The sequence below is a fragment of the Macrobrachium rosenbergii genome, chromosome 2 (assembly GCF_040412425.1).
Source record: "Macrobrachium rosenbergii isolate ZJJX-2024 chromosome 2, ASM4041242v1, whole genome shotgun sequence".
NCBI classification, from domain to species: domain Eukaryota; kingdom Metazoa; phylum Arthropoda; class Malacostraca; order Decapoda; family Palaemonidae; genus Macrobrachium; species Macrobrachium rosenbergii.
In genome coordinates, this window is record NC_089742.1 from 56,033,135 (window position 1) to 56,053,808 (window position 20,674).

At 36.4% G+C, this 20,674-nt stretch overlaps 1 protein-coding gene across 1 annotated transcript; it reads left to right on the top strand.

Moving 5' to 3' along the window:
- The first annotated feature begins 3,307 nt into the window (after positions 1 to 3,307).
- LOC136847337 (uncharacterized) lies at positions 3,308 to 16,450 on the top strand. Its single transcript, XM_067118921.1, has 3 exons — positions 3,308 to 3,540; positions 4,068 to 4,175; positions 14,575 to 16,450. Exons 1-3 carry the CDS (start codon positions 3,334 to 3,336, stop codon positions 14,890 to 14,892), a joined length of 633 nt encoding a protein of 210 aa, XP_066975022.1. The 5' UTR covers positions 3,308 to 3,333; the 3' UTR covers positions 14,893 to 16,450.
- The last annotated feature ends 4,224 nt before the right edge of the window (positions 16,451 to 20,674 follow it).

Below are 20,674 nucleotides of genomic sequence, written 5' to 3' on the forward strand. Positions count from 1 at the left end.
TGTAGTAGAGACTGCTGCTATCTTTTTAGAATATTCATCGACGGTTTCAATGGGCCACGGATCTTTACAATAATAATAATAATAATAATAATAATAATAATAATAATAGGCCACTAAGACCTCTTAGCATCTCGATTTCTTTTTGTTTTGGGGGGTGGGGGATGCATTTAATACTGTAAACACTGAACTCGAACGGGAAATATATGAAGAAACTCCTCTCTATCTAACTAAGAATCAAAGCAGCGCATATTACGTTAGATTGGGGTTGGCGTAACTTTCGATTCTATAAAAAAGAATATCTCGCTCTAACTTCACCAGGAAAGTTGTTTCATTATTTATGTATCCACTGCAGATCCAGCTCTTACAGAAGTAAATGTTTGTATAAGTGACACACACATATAATATATATATATATATATATATATATATATATACATTATATACATATATATATATACATATATACATAGCAACCCGTCAACCTAACGGTCCGAAAAAACCCGAGAGGTTCAGTAGGAGAATTGGTGCCAGTCGCGCTGGAAGTTAAACAGTGGGCCTAGCGACACACTGGCCAGGTGTCATAGGCATTAGGACCTGTCCCCCCCGCTGGCTGTCGGCCTAACAAACAAGAGATCAGCGCCTGCCCTATGGACCTACAAAGGCCCAAGAGGACTTTAACTTTATATATATATATATATATTACTGTACACTAAACTTTCGTATTGTAGGAAGTGTCTGAGCAATAAAATTAATATCTAGATTCTTAAAAGTTCACTGAATGAACTGATGGCAAGATTTCTTCTACCATGACTTCAAATTCAATATCAGGCGTTAATTTTGTGCGAGCAAAAGATTAGAACAATATATATATATAAAAAATTGCCATTTACATCGTTATGAATTCTGAAACTGCCCGATTCTTTATCACTGAATAAAAATCTATGAATTACAGGCCAGTGGAAAATACTAGCCGGAGTCACTGGGTAAACACGAGTCCAGAGAATGACATTAACCGAAAATATCACCCAGATAAGGTTACGGGGAATATGTTCATGTATTATGGACGCCATCAGGTGTTTCACAATATTTTTAACTACTCCTGTAAGTAAAAAGTGTATGCCCTTTTCAAAATAATATCTGCGTATATATGCTCGTACAACTAAAGAAATCTATCGCATATCCATCAAGGACTTTTATATTACCCTAGGCCTAAAATTTGGCATGTTATTTTAGGCTTACAATTTGACATATTTTACCCTAGGCCTACAATTTGGCATATATAACTTTAGGCCTACAATTCCAGTACATATTACCTTACACTTACAATTCGGCATAAACTAATTATCTTAGGCTACAATTCGGTACCTATTACCGTAGGCCCACAATACTGCATGTTATCTTAGGCCTATAATTCGGCATATATTGCCTTAGGCCTATAATTCGGCATGTATTGCCTTAGGCTTACAATTCGGTATATATTGCCTTAGGCCTACAATTCGGCATACATTATCTCAGGCCTACAATTCGGCATATATTAACTTAGGCCTACAATTAAGCATCTCTTATCTCAAGCCTACAATTCGGCATATATTACCTAAGGCCTACAATTCAGCATCTATTAGCTTAGGCGTACAATTTAGCATATATCAACTTAGGCCTAAAATTTGGCAAAGAATCGCACATTTGAAGAACTGGAACTGACCTCGTGACCTTGCAGATGACCCTGCCATTCGTCATCCCGCGCAGGGTACTGAGACAGCTTAGTAAGCCGTAATGTCAGACATAACCTTGATTCCTTCCTGAAAGGGCGTCACCTTTACACTCATGTCGACCTGTATCGATTCTCATTTTATTATCGGCGGCGGGAACTCAATATTGACTCTCAAATAAGCGTTCCATTCAACGTGGCATTTCCGTTTATTATTTGGCAAATCGAGGTCATTACTCGTAGTCAGGCATTGAGGTTAGATGTTGATATTTGTTGTTTGTCATCCCATTAATTTATGGCCTGATTTGTTTACGGTTGTATCGTATGTTGTTTACTTGCTAAGTTGAAATTAAGTTGTCATCACTGTTTACAGTTTTTATTTCTGATTAATGTTCTTTACACTGCTATATTTTTCATCCTATTAAAATTTTAGAGTTAACTACATCATAAAGAACACGAAGAATATTACGAGCGAAAATCATTGAGAGATTCCATTAAAGACACGACAAAGAAACGAATGGAATGAAGTACCCTTGAATTGTGCTCCATAAGCGACATTAAGCGGTTAGTATCATGCCACTTTTAATTTCGGCGGTTACCTAGACGATAATGGCGCGGTTTGATGACCCTCCCTGTCTCCTAGAGAGAGAGAGAGAGAGAGAGAGAGAGAGAGAGAGAGAGAGAGAGAGAGAGAGAGAGAGTTCTTCACATTTTCATTATGTTTAGATATCCATTAATCTAAATGAACGTGCGTGGGTGGGTGAGTGCGTTTGTGTATGTCTGTGAATGTGGGTGAGGCCTTTCACAAACAGCAGGAAAAAACAGAAGAGGAAAGGAATGATTATTTACAGCAAAACAGGAATATTGCAATGACACCAAAATATCTACACTTGGATAATTATTCTGCTTTACACGCTGATATAATTAAGGAAATACAAAGATCCGAAAAGCATTACAAGAAGCAACATACAAAACTGGCCTAGAAAGGAATCAGCGCCTGCCTACCATTTACAGAAGCTGAGGAGGACTGCTTTAACTAATACAAAATTAATGACAGACCTGTGCTCCGGAATTTGTAAAAGTTAACCCTGCTATCTACTACATCCTCAATACGTGTTGATATCGAAGAGAAAAAAAAAATGAATATGTCTTATTACTTACCTTTACAACTTGTTTTTGCCGTTTCGCTGCTCCGCACTTAATAAGTAGTTTTGATTTTATGTTGCAAAATATTATAAAATCTTTTGAATGTCATCGTTTAGATTACTATGCAAATTACATTAAATTTACTCTACATAACGTACCACTGACCTGACGAAATGCACGAATGAAGATAATATGCTTAAGTATTGTTTCTGTTTTAAAGTCATTTTATAAGTAATTCTGATTTATTTGAAAAAAAGAAGAAGTGTGATATTAAAGTTATTTAGAAATATTTCAACCTTACGTAACGTTTTTAGACATAAATCTAAAATAAAACGCACAAGACTTGACCAATATCCTAGTAGATAAGTCCACAATGGCACACAACCACAAGCAATTAAAAGCAAAGAACAAGAATATAATTTTCTTTCCTTATCTATTATTTTACTCACTTAAATCTTTGCCATCTCACTCCAGCAGCCATGGGTTCTGGAAGCAGCTCGCCCAGGAACCAGCACGACGAAGGAGGGGGAGGAGGAGGAGGTGGAGGAGGGGGCGGTGACGGAGTGGGTGGAGTCATGTTCCAGCAGCGGCCCCCCCACATTCGCCTGGAAGGGAAACAGGTCATGAGTGGAGAGGAATTCACGGATATCTCCTACAGCGATCTCGGCTTCATCATCACCCCTCAGGTTGGTAGGCGCATAGATAGATAGATAGATAGATAGAAGGATAGATAGATAGACGGATAGATAGAAGGATAGATAGTTAGATAGACAGACAGACAGATAGACAGATATATGGATATAGATAGATAGATACACAGGCAGATAGATAGACATAGATAGATAGATAGATGAATAGACAGATGCATGGATAGATAGATAGATAGAAGGACAGACAGAAGGACAAATGGATAGATGGATGGATTATTAGATATATAGATCCATTTAATGTCTGCATTTTTATTGAGGCAATATCATCTCAATTTTTTTATTAACCATTTGTGATTGCAGCCATTAACAAAACTTACTTTTATTATTTATGATAAAGTACCTTTATATTAGTTATCTGTGATCACACGCAATAACAAAACTCATTTCGATTATCAATGATAAAGTACCCTTATAGTAGTTATCTTGATTACAGCCACTAACGAAGCTTATTTTGATTATAATTTGTGATAAAGCACCCATTAAATACTGAGCCTCCCTTCCAGTCGAAGAAGCTGACGCTGAACAATAACAACTGCCAACGTGAGGCCGACGCCAACCACGCCAATTGCAAGCAGTGTTCTCCCGTGCACTCGAGGAGTGCCAAAAATAAGGTGAGAGGGAGGGTGGTTCCTTTTCCTTCCTTTTACTTCCTTTATTTTTGTTCGTTTTATTAAGTTCCTCTTCCCTTTTGTGTGTGTCTGCAACAGCAATTTTATTCTTTTTATTTTGCTTCTCTTTGCGTTTTCTAAGTCTTATTTTTTTTCGTTGTGCATTAAACGCCTCAAGTTTCGTCCCTTGTATCTTTGTGTTTTTATTGAGTACCTCTTACTTTTTTTAGTGTCTTTAGCATTATTTATTTCTTTTTATTTTGCTTCTGTTTGTGTTTTTTATGTCTCATTTTTTTCCGTCGCGCATTAAACGCTTTCAGTTTCGTCTCTCGTATCTTTGTGTGTTTTATTAAGTGTCTTACTTTTCTGCGTATGTTTTTAGCACAATTTGTTTCTTTTTATTTCGCTTCTGTTTGCGTTTTTTATGTCTTATTTTTTTTTCGTTGTGCATTAACCGCTTTTAATTTCATCCATTTTAATTTTCCACCTTAGGTCCCCGTTCATCTAGAACACATCAAGAGTGACTGCGTGAGACAAGTAAAATTCTATTAATAATTTAGGTGTTCAGCTAAACTCATCTAGCGAGCTCAATTTCGATGAGAGGTCCAACAATCTTTTGTTTATATTTCGTTCAAACATCTGTCTACTCATCCTTCTTTCAGAAGCTTGTCCTTAATATCGTTTGTTTTTGTACGACGGCGTTTATTTGCTATTTCTCCTACTGTTTGTTAAACACTCCCTTTTATTTGATTGTTTGTTCACTGGTCTGACTTCTGCTTCCGATTATTAGACGGGAAAAAATTATCCGTACTCACTTCTGTTTTTTATTTTTGTCTATCTTATAGAAAGTCCTAAGTCTGTCCGTCCCCGCTGTTCCTTTGATTTTCCCTCTCTTCGATGCGACCACAAAAAACAAAGATATTTTGTCAGTCTTAAAATGGAGGATGGAATTAACATAAGCTTATGCAGTACTTAAGACTGATATTCGTTTAAAACTGATGAGTCCCTTCAGATTACTTATCAATAATTAACTCTGAGGAAGCATAATCGTGGCTCGAAGCCATTTTGATAGTAAACATAATCAAACCTCCTTTTAGTAACATAGAGCAGATTATATTTCAAAGGATTAATTCGAATATGATTAATGGAGGATTTTTGTATCATTATTTCTCTAATGCCTTTCCCCGAAGGGGGGTAGTGGCGTCATTGCGCCTGACGGGGTGCACTGTAGGCATTACTAAAGGTTCTTTGCAGCGTCCCTTCGGCCCCTAGCTGCAACCCCTTTCATTCCTTTGACTGTACCTCCATCCACATTATCTTTCTTCCATCTCGCTATCCACCCTCCCTTAACAAATATTTCATAGTGCGACTGCGAGGTTTTCCTCCTGTTACACCTTTCAGACCTACCTCCTCTCAATTTCCTTTCCAGCGCTGAATGACCTCATATGTCCCAGTGCTTGGCCTTTGGCCTAAACTCTTTATTCAGTTCAATTCAGTTCTAATGCCTTTGCAGTACCAAAGGTTATATGATAACCTTAACCAATGCCAAGTAATCATTTTGAAAATATCCGTAATTTTTTTGTTTTTCTTCAATCCTCTCTGGGGTCGTTCTTTTTAGCAAGATTGCTATTCGGTAATAGCAAACAGCAAAAGTCATTGCCTTGAAAAATTTCTTAATTTATGAGCGGTGTAGTTTAAAGAAAAGACCATGAGTGATTATACACTCGTATGCAAGCAGATGTGCACATACATTCGCTCGCTCACGCACATACACACACGTATATATATGTATATATACATATATGTATAAATTTATATATATATATATATATATATATATATATGTATACATATGTATAAACATATATATATATAAATATATATATATATATATATATATATATATATATATATATATATATACTCGTATATGTATATGTATATACATATATAGCCTACATAACCACCCATACACACGTAGCTCTTTTGTAGTCATAAACATTAACCAACAAATATCCTTCAATATCAATTCACTTTACCTGCCGAGTAACTTGCATGAAAAGGGTGGGGTGGGGTGGGGAGTGCACCTGCTCCGGACAGGAATCGAACCTAGCCATTTTCGGTCTAACACAGAAATGACAGAGGATTCGAACCTAGCCATTTTGGGTCTGATACGGAAATGACAGAGGATTCGAACCTAGCAATTTTGGGTCTGATACGGAAATGACAGAGGATTCAAACCCAGCCATTTTGGGTCTAATACAGAAATGATAGAGGATTCGAACCTACCATTTGGGGCCTGATACAAAAATGACAGGATTAGAACTTAGCCATTTTGGGCCTGATACAGGAATGACAGAGGATTCGAACCTAGCCATTTTGGGTCTAATACAGAAATGATAGAGGATTCGAGCCGAGACATTTTGGATCTAACACAGAAATGACAGAGGATTCGAACCTAGCCATTTTGGGCCTGATACAGAAATGACAGAGGATTCGAACCTAGCCATTTTGGGTCTAATACAGAAATGATAGAGGATTCGAGCCGAGACATTTTGGATCTAACACAGAAATGACAGAGGATTCGAACCTAGCCATTTTGGGTCTAATACAGAAATGACAGGATTCGAACCAAGCCATTTGTGGTCTGATACAAAAATGACAGAGGATTAGAACTTAGCCATTTTGGTCCTGATACAGAAATGACAGAGGATTCGAACCTAGCCATTTTGGGTCTAATACAGAAATGATAGAGGATTCGAACCTAGCCATTTGGGGCCTGATACAAAAATGGCAGAGGATTAGAACTTAGCCATTTTGGGCCTGATACAGAAATGACAGAGGATTAGAACTTAGCCATTTTGGTCCTGATACAGAAATGACAGAGGATTCGAACCTAGCCATTTTGGGTCTAATACAGAAATGATAGAGGATTCGAACCTAGCCATTTGGGGCCTGATACAAAAATGGCAGAGGATTAGAACTTAGCCATTTTGGGCCTGATACAGAAATGACAGAGGATTCGAACCTAGCCATTTTGGGTCTAATACAGAAATGATAGAGGATTCGAGCCGAGACATTTTGGATCTAACACAGAAATGACAGAGGATTCGAACCTAGCCATTTTGGGCCTGATACAGAAATGACAGTGGATTCGAACCTAGCGATTCTGGGCCTGATAAAGAAATGACAGAGGATTCGAACCTATCCATTTTGGGTCTGATAAAGAAATGACAGAGGATTCGAACCTAGCCATTCTGGGTCTGATAAAGAAATGACAGAGGTGATCCATCCGGCTGTCAACAAAGACATAATTGATTGAGAATCTGTTGTGCAAAACTGCTGTCGTTTTCAGGCTTAGTCTATCCCGCTTCTTCTTCTTCTTTCCGTCTCTTCGATACGGCAGCAAACAGCTGATGTATTTCATCATTCTTAAAATGAAGGATGACTTATTAACATAAGCCCATGCAGTAACTACGGCTAATATTCGCTTAAAACTAATGAGTCGCTTTAGATTACCTATTCATAATTAAGTTTGAAGGAGCAGCAAAATCGTTGCTCGAATAACGGCGCAGCAATTTTGGTATTAGATACGATTAAAACCCTAATCTAATAATATAAAACAGATTATTCTTCATCAAGACTAGTAATGAATTTTATCATCAAACGATTAATTCAAATATGATTACTGAAGCCCTTCTGCTTTGCTGTTTCTCTCGTGCCTTTCACGGATCAAAGGCTAAACGATAACTTTAACCAGTGACAAGTTATCATTCTGATTACAGCGGCAATTCTGTACCATAATCTTTCCACGTTATTCCACCCGTCTCTGTGGCTGTTCTTTTTGACAAGATTGATCCCCGTAGGGAGGTAGTGCCTTCAGTGCACCTCATGCGGTGCACTGTAGGCATTACTTAAGGTTCTTTGCAGTGTCCCTTCGGCCCCTAGCTGCAACCCCTTTCGCTCCTTTTACTGTACCTCCTTTCATATTCTTTTTCCTCCGTCTTACTTTCCAACTGATTCATAGCGCAACTGCGAGGTTTTCCGCCCGTTACACCTTTCAAACCCTTTGCTGTCAATTTCCGCTTCAGCGGTGAATGACCTCATAGGTCCCAGTGCTTGGCCATTGGCTTGAATTCTATAATCAATTCAGTTCAACAAGACTGATGTAACAGCAAGAGTTAATGACAAACAGCAAAAGTCATTGGCTTGCATAAGCGTTGCAATTACGGCTTAACCCCCAGAGCTTCGAGTGATGGATGTCTCGGTGGAGTTCATTTTACAAAATGTCATCCGTCACTTCCGGCAAGGCTTCAGTTGTCGAATCAGAAGCAAATTTTCTTGATTTATGAGAGGCGTAGTTCAAGGTTAAGATCGTGAATGACTACATGCATATATGTGTATATATATACACACATACATACATACATATATATACACACATTTTTGTTACCCGGACAGGATTCGAGTTTAGCCTTTTTGGGTCTGATACAGAGGTGACTGGGTCTAATCTACCCTGCTATGTATGTATGTATATAATATATTATATATATATATATATATATATATATATATATATATATATATACTGTATATATGTGTGTGTGTATAATATGTGGATTTTATTGAAAATGTCATAATTATCGTTTTTTGAAAACGAGAGTTAAAAAAATAACAAAGAAAATTGTGACTGAGTTCCGTGTACAGAACTTCAATTCAAATCAGGATTGACAGCTAAGATATCATCCCTCTCAAAAGCTATAAGTATATCTTAGTTTAACCAAAATCAATGCTTATCCTATACTGTAAACATTTACCGTCACGAAGGAGAGGAAATGTCATTACTACTACTACTACTTAATAATAATAATAATAATAATAATAATAATAATAATAATAATAATAATAATAATAATTCAATTCAGGACTGACAGCTACGATATTATTCCTCTCAAAATGAACATTTATACTGTAAGCATTTACCATCATGAAAGAGAGAAAATGTCATTACTACTACTACTACTACTGCTGCTACTACTACTACTACTACTAATAATAATAGTAGTAGTAGTAATGACGATAATAATAAATCAGTATTTCCCTCTAACGCAGCAATCCTTAGAGTCGGCCGGAATGTTTGGGCCCACTCGTGACTCGGAATCATCTTAGGCGTCGAAAGAACTTATTACCCAGCACCTCAGGGAGCCTTTCAAGGCCACAGGCATTCATAATCTGGCGCTGATTACAGAGGAACAGGAGCCTTCGTACATGGCAATTACAATTACAGCTGCGGTGGTGGAATGCGCGACAGAGAGGAAAAGAGGCGTTCGTGAATCACAGCTGTATGTTTGTGTGACCCTCCCTCCCTTGCCCGGGTCAAATTGTTGATTTTGGAACTTCATTACACGAGGGGTGCTGTTGAAATAGCTCTTTTTTTTTTTTTTTTTTTTCCTGGATGTCATTATCTTTAACTTTTTTATAGGTTTTTTTCTGATGGGGGAGCTGTTACAATTTTTTTTGTTTTGCTTTTCTTGAGGTCGTCATCTTTATATTAGGTTTTTTTTTCAGAGGGGAGCTGTTGGAATGTTTTTTTTTTTTCTTTTCCTTCAGGTTATTATCTTTAACTTTTTTTGACATTTTTTTTCTACAGGTGGAGCTGGTGAAAACATTTTTTTTTTTTTGGCTTTGCTTCAGGTCACTGTCATTATTTTTTTGTCTTATTTTCTGAGGGGAGTTGCTGAAATGATTTCCTGCCTTGAGTGATTTGATATCTATTTTTTAATCTTCAGTTGAGAGTTGGTGGGGCTGGAATCTGAGGGAATTTGGCAGGGAAGGGGCAACAAATATCTGGACCTACGTCCACTGAAATTTGGAAATGCCCGAATTTAAAGACGATAACTTTCTTTAAACTCTTCACAGGGAGGCGGGTTAGTGATAAAAGCTGGAGTTGATTGGATCAGGAATACCATGTCCTGACGAATTATATTTCTTGTAACGTTTTCTCTGCGTGCGCGTTCTTCTAAAAAATCTCGGCCATCGACTTCTTTTTGTGGACTTGCAAAGCCTTAAGTGGTTGTTGAAGGTTCCTGCAATTCAGTCTCTTTCCCCTTTCATGCTTATGTACAAATACTAAATTCTTTGTACTATATGAATACTTACACGTTTGTAAATTTACACATTATGTTCAAGAGTCAGTCAGTGAAAGTCAAGTCAGTGTTTGTGTGGTGTGTGTGTGTGTGTGTGTGTGTGTGTGTGTGTGTGTGTGTGTGTGTGTGTGTGTGTGTGTGTGTGTGTGCGTGCGTTTGTGGCATGTAAGATTTCAGTTGCTAACGATAAGGCATTTAAGATATGCTTTTTCTCAGGGTTACCCCAGGGTATAACCAACCTGGAGTTTAATTTTCATTTTCTCTCTTGCTCTTGTTTTTTGACGACCTACATGTTGAACTTTCTTATATTATAAAGATATCATTGTCATCCGTATCCGATACAAAATTTCATCTAAATTACTTTTCCTTTTCTTTCCTCAAATTACTCCGGATGCTATCTCTAAATCTAGTAATCAGGAGGCAGTGTAATATACAGCTTAAATATACTTAGTTCAAAAATACAATTTGAGTTCATTGACAATTTACTTAGGGCTCTAAAAACGGATACTCGGAGACTTACATTTTTTAAACACTTTTTCCTCTCCTTTACATATTTAGAATAAGGTTTAACAAGTATTGAAGAGTCCCTGTAGATTTTCACGGTGTTTTAGAAAACTTGAAATATATCAAGCGAACATTTGAACTTCAAAAAAGTTAATTGGATTCAGATTATGCTCTCGATGTCCCATAAAAAATCTGGATACATTCTCGGAATCTACCCTAACTAGACTTAGTTCAAAAATGCATTAGAGTTCATTGACAATTTATTTAGGGCTCTAAAAACGGATATACTTGGAGACTTAGATGATATAAGCACTACTCTCCTTTATATCATATTTAAAATAAAGGCTTAACAAGTACAGAGGTCCTGTATATATATATATATATATATATATATATATATATATATATATATATATATATATATTTTTTTTTTTTTTTTTAGAAAACTTGAAATATATCAGGCGAGCATTTGAACTTCAAAAAAGTTAACTGCATTTAGATTATGCTCTTGAAGTGCGCTTTATTCCTTTATATGCGTACTTAATTCGTTTATTTACTAGGTAAGAGACCCATTTATATCTTCGTTGGTCGTGCTTTCTGATGGAGAAAGGAGGGAATCATGTTTGGTAGTGATTGGATCTGTCGTAAGAACCTATCGAAGGTCTAAAAATAAAACCATCGATAAACCGCTTCAATTTTCGTGTGAGTTATGAAATCAATACATCCAAGAATATCAATATTTTGCTTTATCTGCCAAGAACTACCATAGCTAGGAAGGTGGTGTGCATTATAGGTGGTCTCAGCTAATTATTACTATTCATCTTCTGAATAATAATAATAATAATAATAATAATAATAATAATAATAATAATAATAATAATAGGGTGATACGTGCCCATAGACCAGACGTGACGTTGACTGACAAAACCAAGAAGAAAGTATCACTCAGTGATGTCGCAATACCATGGGACACCAGAGTAGATGAGAAAAAAAGATAAAAAATCTGTAAGTATCAAGACCTGAAAATCGAAATAAGAAGGATATGGAACATGCCAGTGGAAATTGTGCCCATAATCATAGGAACACTGGGCACGATCCCAAGATCCCTGAAAAGGAATCTGGAAAAACTAGATCTCGAAGTAGCTCCAGGACTCATGCAGAAAAGTGTGCTACTAGAAACAGCGCACATAGTGAGAAAAGTGATGGACTCCTAAGGAGGCAGGAGGCAACCCGGGGCCCCACACTAAAAAAAAAAAAAAAAAAAAAAAAAAACAGTAGAATAGGATAAGTGTGATAGACCAAAAAAAAAAATTAATAATTAACATCAGTTGCCACAATATATATACAATTTATGAATATATATGTATGTATATATACACACACACTTCTTCTTCTTCTTCTATATATATATATATATATATATATATATATATATATATATATATATATTATATATATATGTGCGTGTGTGTGTGAGTACATACAAGAATTACGGACATTACGTACCTGCCCTTTGTTGGCAAATAACTGACAAAAACATTAAGTAAAAGAAATAGGAAGCGACTTGAAATTAACGTTGATGTGGCCCGCAATTATCATGAACATTACTTTTATTCTCCAGCTTATTAACGCATTCCTTCTCCTTCGCTTTTCTGTAATTGCGTAATGGCTGCCTGGAATTTGGCAAGCTGGAATTATTCCCTGTTCTCTGTTTCTCCCCTGTTTTATCTATCCTTCTGTCTATTTATCACATTACCCACCCTGACTCCATCTATCAATTTACCGCTATCCGTTTCTTGGTTGTCTTCTCTTTCTCCACTCTTACTATCTCTCTATCTATCACCTAACCCCCATTCCATCTATCAATCTACCTCTCCCCATTCTTTGTCTATCTCCTCTTCTCAACACTTTTATATCTATCTATCTATCTATCTATCTATCACCTTATCCTCACGCTCCATCTATCAATATGACGTTCCCCACTCTTTGTTTCCTCTTTCTATACTATCTATTTCTCTATCTCTCCATCTATCTATCTATCTATCTACTTGTGTGCCGCCTTACCCCCACTCAATCTGTCAATCTACCTCTTCTCTTTTTTTGTCTGCCTCCTCTTTCTCCATTCTTTTTCTGTCTATCTGTCTATCACTTTATCCCCTCTCCATTTATCTATCTACCTCTACCCATTTTTCTCTGTCTCCTCTTTCTCCATTATTTTTCTATCTATCTATCTATCAATCATCTTACCCTCACATTCCATCTATCAACCTACTGCTCGCCATTCTTTGTCAGTCTTCTCTTTCTATACTATCTATCTATCTATTTACCTATCTATCACCCTACCCCTTCATTTCATTTATCAATATTCCTCGCCCCGTTATTTTTCTGTTTCTTCATTCTATACTATCTATTTATCTATCTGTCTATCTATCCCTTCACACCAATGATCAATCTTGCTCTCCCCATTCTTTCTCTCTCTCTCTCTCCTCTTTCTCGTCTTTTTTTTTTATTATTCACGTCATGTTCTATCTACTTATCTATCCGTCTGTCTACCTATCTACCACCTTAACCCCTCTGCATCTATCACTCTACTCCTTCCCGCTATTTGTCTGTCTCCTCTTTATCTGCTCTATTTCATCTTTATGCAAATTACGATTTCTCCTAATGACCTCCACAAGGTCCCTAAATATTGTGCCATAAAGAACGCATCTTCGCCTCAGCGCAATTTTCCTTCTCCTTTGTGTAAGAGACTCTCGGTAATTGTACGTAATTCGGACCAATCCTCATGCAATCGCCCCTTTGTTCTTCGACGCAGATTACTGTCAAGAGAAGCAGAAGAAAATGGAAAAGAAGGAGTATTTATGAAAGCTATTAGCGCATTGCCCGAGATTAATCTTTTAGCCTCACGGTAATATTCGACCTTGGGAGTTTTCTGAGGGTTAGGGGGGAATATTTTGTTGGTCGTTGTACTTAGCTTCAGAGGATATTATGAATGTTTTTTTGCTCATTGTACTTAGCTTCAGGGGCTAAGAATATTTTGTCATTCATTGTACTTAGCTTCAGGGGATAATTATGAATATTTCGTCATTCATTGTACTTAGCTCCAGTGGATAGTTATGAATACTTTGTTTTTCACTGTACTTAGCTTCAAGGGATATTATGAGTATTTTGTTGTCCACTGTACTTAGCTTCAAGGGATATTATGAATATTTTGTTTTTCACTGTACTTGGCTTCAGGGTATATTATGAATATTTTGTTGTTCATTGTACTTACAGTAGCTTCAGGGGATATTATGAATATTTTGGTGTTCACTGTACTTAGCTTCAGGGGATAATTATGAATATTTTTTCTCATGAATTTTGTCTATTTCTTCCGTTTTCATTCATTGTAGGGAGTTATTTCAATGTGATCTCTACTGTGGGCATTTATCTAGAATGGCTTTGTTTATACGTTTTGAATTGGTCAATATTTTACCACTGAAAGTTTTCGCAACGTTACTAATCTTGATATTCTATTTTGAAATTTCATTTTGAAAGTATGATGACTGCTGCTGATCATTTAACGTTAAAATTCATGAAATCTGAATTTGCATTTTAATTCTTAGTCAGGATTAGCAATCATAATTTTCTATTTTCCATCACCAAAATTCATGAAATATAATTTAGATCTTTGACCATGAAACATGATCATTATCTTCCTTTGCCTTATCACTCACTCTCTCTCTCTCTCTCCCAATCTCTTCCTCGAGCAGCCTCAGGACCCGTACCTGGAGAACGACTGCGACTCGGTGAGCTCCAGCGTGATGGAGACGGAAGGGAGCGGCTTCCACACCCACCACAGGGCGTCCAGGCCCACCCTCTCTTCCAGCACGCCCAACATCAACTTCAGCAACTCCAACAGGGTGGCCAACAACGAGCGCCCCAACAGGCACTCCCTGGGGTCGCTCCAACAGAGGGGGAGCGACGGGAGCTTCACGCTGTCGCAGATGAGGGCGTCGGCCAAGATACGCCGGGGGGAGGCGCCCGACAGAAATCTCGACGACTTGCGGCTGGAGGAGGTTTCCTCTTGAGGAGTCGGCCATTTTTTTTTTAAAGGTTTTATGAAGAGGGATAATCGTGTTTCGGGATAATCTCTGTCACATTCTTACTAGGCGCTTCAGACAGAGGACTGCGTTAGTTTCTTTCCTCGAGTGAAACGCAATTTTGAAACCTGTTTCATTTACTCTTTTAGTCTCGTTGAGGAAAAGTTAAATAGGATGGAAAGAAAAAATTGCGAACGGAAACCTGCAACTAAAAAGTATCCTCTTTCCAGTGTAGTTTGGTCATATCACGTTCACATATAAAATTGTAGCATTACACTTTGGCTGCCTCTTATGATGTGTAAAAGTAAATATTCTCGACATTTTTTGGGGGAAAGCGGACCTGGCCATCATTAATTCAGGGAAACTTAAGCTTTAAGGACAATTAATACAGTATATCTATATCTATATACAATTTATATATATATATACTGTATATACACACATATATATATATGTATGTATGCATGCATGTATGTATGTATGTATTCATAAATACTTTTAATAAGAAGCGTGTACAGATATCATCTTCTGATAGGACCTGTAACTTATTTACCCCTAACTCATGTCTTGTTTCTTGTCATTCACTGAATTACATCTCATTTTTTTTAACGTAGAGGCCGGTGGCGTGAGTACCTTAACACCCTTTCTAGCCCAGACCCGAGGAACACGAACAAACAAGAACACAAAAGTTGGAAAGAAATTCGTAGTGCCAGATTTGCCAAAGGTGGAAAGATTGGAAGAGAAGAGTACCTTGAGTCTGAACATTATTTCCCAGCCATTTTCAAGTGATATTTAGATTAGGGGACATCTCAATACATACATCATGTTCGCTGCCTTTCATACTTTAATGGCATCTCTCAGTGCTTTGAAAATATCACTTTGTAACGAAGTGCTTGGAATTACTGAATGCTAATATCTGTAGCTTTGCATTTCCTGTGTATATGGTTTTGTAGATAGTACTGTATTTAACCGACGGCTCTTTAAATATTTTCGTATATAAAACTGTAGAATTATCAATGTCAGTGTGAGAGTGGGGTTAGACTATTTGGTGGAACTCCCAAAATCCTTCTTTATGTATCTTCTATTTATTATTGCCATTCTCTCTTCCATTAATACTGTATTCAGTGAATGCATTATTAAGGAGACGCGTAGAAGAAATAATGCAGGTATGATGTACATAATAATATTCTCTTTCAATAACCATAGTACAAGTAATTTTTCCATTAAGAGTTAGTCATTTCTCGAGTTTTTTTTTTTAAAACTCTTCATACGATCAATTCATTATGATGTCATGTATGCAATCCAGATACTTATAATATCACACGTATTTACTGTTACTTTTTTTGCCCGAGATTTAATTCGAATGTGAAGTAGCTTATTTCTTTTTATTGTAGTATGACTTAAATAGTGAGTGTTAGCGAAGACTTTTTATAAAATGGAAGGATGGTGTTGTATTACTTAAGCAATCTCTAGAAAGCACAGTTAAATACCATTGTATACCGATCAAAAAACTTATTTTACTTCACTGATGGAATTTGGTGCTGAAGACGTAACTAAAAAATATTATTCTAAATATTATGCTGTTGTGTCTTTATATCCTTTTTGCAAATTGCTCTCCTTATGATTTTTGTCACTATGCAAATAATATTTCAATCATAGGGAAGTTCGTTTTTCCCTTAGTAATAAAATGTAATAGTTCATAGTCATTTTAGTTGCAAGAAAATCAATGTTATAATCGCTGAATGACCTGGAAGCAATCACTATAATATTTTTGGACTGACCTGGGGATTCTCACTGAAATAATCCTACATGACCTGTAGATAATCATTGCAACGAATCTGACTCAGAGATAACCACTTAATTACCTAAATGACTTGGAGATAATCACTGTAACAATTCCGACTGACCTGGAGATAGCAAAAAAAAAAAAAAAAAAAAAAAAAAAAAACCGCCCTAAGTGACCTGGAGATAATCATTGTAACAATTCGGACTGACCTGGAGATACCTAATAAAACCCTCCTAAATGACCTGGAGATAATCATTGTAACAATTCCGAATGACCTGTAGATACCCAATAAAACCCTCCTGAATGACCTCGAGATAATCATTGTAACAATTCCGACTGACCTGGGGATAATCATTAAGCTCACCTAAAGACCTGGAGATAATCATTACAATGAATCTGAATGACCTGGAGATAATCACTATAATCCTCCTAAGTGACCTGGAGATAATTATTCAAATAATTCTGATTGGCATGGACACAGTAGCTAGAATAATTCTGATAGACTTGGAGACGAACGCAGAATTAAAACTACTGTGGCTCAGAAACACTGAGAAGAAATAACAAATTATTATTATTATTATTATTATTATTATTATTATTCTACCGACTTATGCCAAAGTTCTAGTATTACTCAGCTTTCACTCTCTCTCTCTCTCTCTCACGGCCTTTTGTTTCTTTGTGAAAGTTACATTTTAGAAATGAGTGACAAGTGCCACTGTAGCGAGACGCGAGCAATATACAACTGCGACACTAATTCAATAAAGAAAATGATTTGTCTGACCGTGGCCTTATCACGAATAAAAAGAATAAAAAGGAATGGAATGAAAAATGTGTCAAGGCATCCCAGATCGATAGTTTCACCTCGGTGATTGAAGTTCGATCAGTTATGAGTTGCCTAGACACGAGCGAGTTACAGATGTAAATACTGCTTCCAAGGTCTAGAGCGCTTTTCTTCACCATTACCAATTAATATTACCAATCAATACTCCGATTACCAGTAATTTTTTTTTCTCTGACTTCTCACAATGCTCCATCCATAACCATACTCAACAACAAAGAAAGCATAATGAGCACAAACGCGCGCACACACACACACACACACACACACACACACACACACACACACACACACACACACACACACACCCTAGGTAATACTTCATCCCAAAAGATTTGCTGAAATCGGAAGGCTAACATTGTACGAAGTCACCTATCTAAATACTAACATGTTGAAATATATATATATATATATATATATATATATATATATATATATATATATATATATGTGTGTGTGTGTGTGTGTGTGTGTGTGTGTGTGTGTGTGTATGTATGTATGTATGCATATATATATATGTATATATATATAATATGATTCTGTATTTGTTTGCTTGCTAGTGTGTTTGTGGTGTGGGATATCCTTATGGAAATATTAGAAATACTGACAACACATTTCCTATGTAAATAAAATTTACTGATTAATATACCAGAACTGTTCAAATTTTGGTCTCAGTTCTCCCATTACGAAATTAAAGTACAAACATTTGAATGAAAACGCAACCTTGAGAGAACTGATTTCATTCCTACTCCGGCCACAAATGCTCAGGTGACCAACGAATTATAGATAATCTATTTTCTATTTACGAGAAATCGAACGGAAAGGTGGGAAACGAGATACTACTGATATTCCCATATTCCCCCCCCCCCCATCTCTCTCTCTTTTAACAAAACTTTAATTATAAATCCAAGTAACCAAACAAAAATATTGATGAAAGTCTGAGTCTCTCTCTCTCTCTCTCTCTCTCTCTCTCTCTCTCTCTCTCTCTCTCTCTCTCTTAACAAAACTTAAGATATAAATCCAGGTAACCAAACAAAAATATTGATGAAAGTCTGACGTCTCTCTCTCTCTCTTAACAAAACTTAAAATATAAATCCTGGTAACCAAACAAAAATATTGATGAAAGTCTGAACTTTCTCTCTCTCCCTCTCTCTCAGTCTCCCTGTCTTCTTTAAATAATTTGCATAACCTTGGGTAAACAAACAAAAATATCGATGAAAGTCTGAATTCTCTCTCTCTCTCTCTCTCAACAAAACGTTCATATCGATAAATGTCTGAATTCTCTCTCTCTCTCTTATATAAATGTTATTAGGGTAAGACCAACGAAGCAGGACCACATTCCACACAATTGTGGAAAATGCTTCCGGAATACCTGAGATCAAACAGTGGTTACGAAAGCACAGAGACGTCATTATCTTTTCATGACCGATTACAGCAACATGCATTACAGAAGTTGAAATTCCTTCCGAGTGGCAGCTGACATCACGAAACAGGAATTGTTGCAGAGTTCAGCTCTCTCTCTCTCTCTCTCTTTCTCTCTCTCTCTCTCTCTCTCTCTCTCTCTCTCTCTCTCTCTCTAATTATTTAAAGCACACACATATATATATATATATATATATATATATATATATATATATATATATGTATATATAAGTATATATATATATGTATGTATATATATATATATATATAAATATATATATATATATATATATATATATATATATATGTATATATATAAGTATATATATATGTATGTATATATATATAAATATATATATATATATATATATATATATATATATATATATATATATATTATACATACTACACACATATATATATACAATATATATAATTTGTCGCTAAACTTTAAAAAAAATTGTAAAAAGAAAATGTTCAACAAGTTTCAGTAATACTGTATTTTTCTACCTATACAAATGCGTGGATAAAAGGAAGATATATTTTCCAATAACGATAAGTGAATTCCTGTCTAAGGTGATTTGTTTGTTTATTCAAAAAAATAATTGCTGCAGGAATTTATCACAGCTAACTATCTACCTATCAATTTCACCTCCTGTCCCTCCCCGTAGCAGGGTAGTGCTGTCAGTCCACCTCACGCTGTGCACTGTAGGCATTACTTAAGGTTCTTTGCAGCGTCCCTTCGGCCCCTAGCTGCAACCCCTTTCATTCCTTTTCCTGTACCTCCGTTCACATTCTCTTTTTTCCATCTTACTTTCCACCCTCTCTAACAATTGTTTCGTAGTCCAACTGCGAGGTTTTCCTCGTCACACCTTTCAAACCTTTTTTCTCTCCGTTTCCGTTTCAGCGCTGCCGCTGAATGACCTCATAGGTCCCAGCGCTTGGCTTAAATTATGTATTCCATTCCATTATCTCCTTTCCCTGAATATCTGGAATGGAGACACTGAAACTGTGGAAGATTATCGGTATATCTAAGTAGTAGCTCCGCGGCGGCGATTTCCTTCTAACTTGACTTTTTCTACAGTTTTTTGGTTGCTAATTATGGATTTACGTTCAATTTTTGTCGCACGAATGTAATTAACCTGTAATTAACCCCTGAAGTCCATCCAACAAGGGGTTTCTATACGCGATCTTCACAAGACAGAGCACGGATACGTCTGTTTGGAACGGTTCATATCCTGTCCGGCAAGTGCAATAACTTGTTAACGTATGGCTACCGAGCCCCCGGGCCATTACTGAACACGGCGAAGGGACATTCTATTTGGCCGACAACAAACAAATGCACCGCCAGTATCAGAAGCCCTAAAAGTGTAGAAAAAACCAGTTTCCAAGGCGCGGAGCTAATACTTAGAATTACTAGATTACCTACTCGCGGGTTTATCCTGACTCTGCAGCTAGAAAACTACTGTAGCAGATGCCCTTTTATTGAATTTGATCTATGAAAGCTACAATTTCCTAATAGAAAACGGATGTGTTTAAGGAATTTACTTTCTTTATTTATTTACGTATACTACGCTAGATTCTAAAATATCATTCACATAAAATGTCAAGCACTGTAATTAAGCGTGTATAATCTAAGTGATTTTTGTCGGCTTACTGAACTAAAATTCTTTTTAAATGATAAAGAAAAAAGTATTAAATCCGACTTTTTATCAATATTTTCT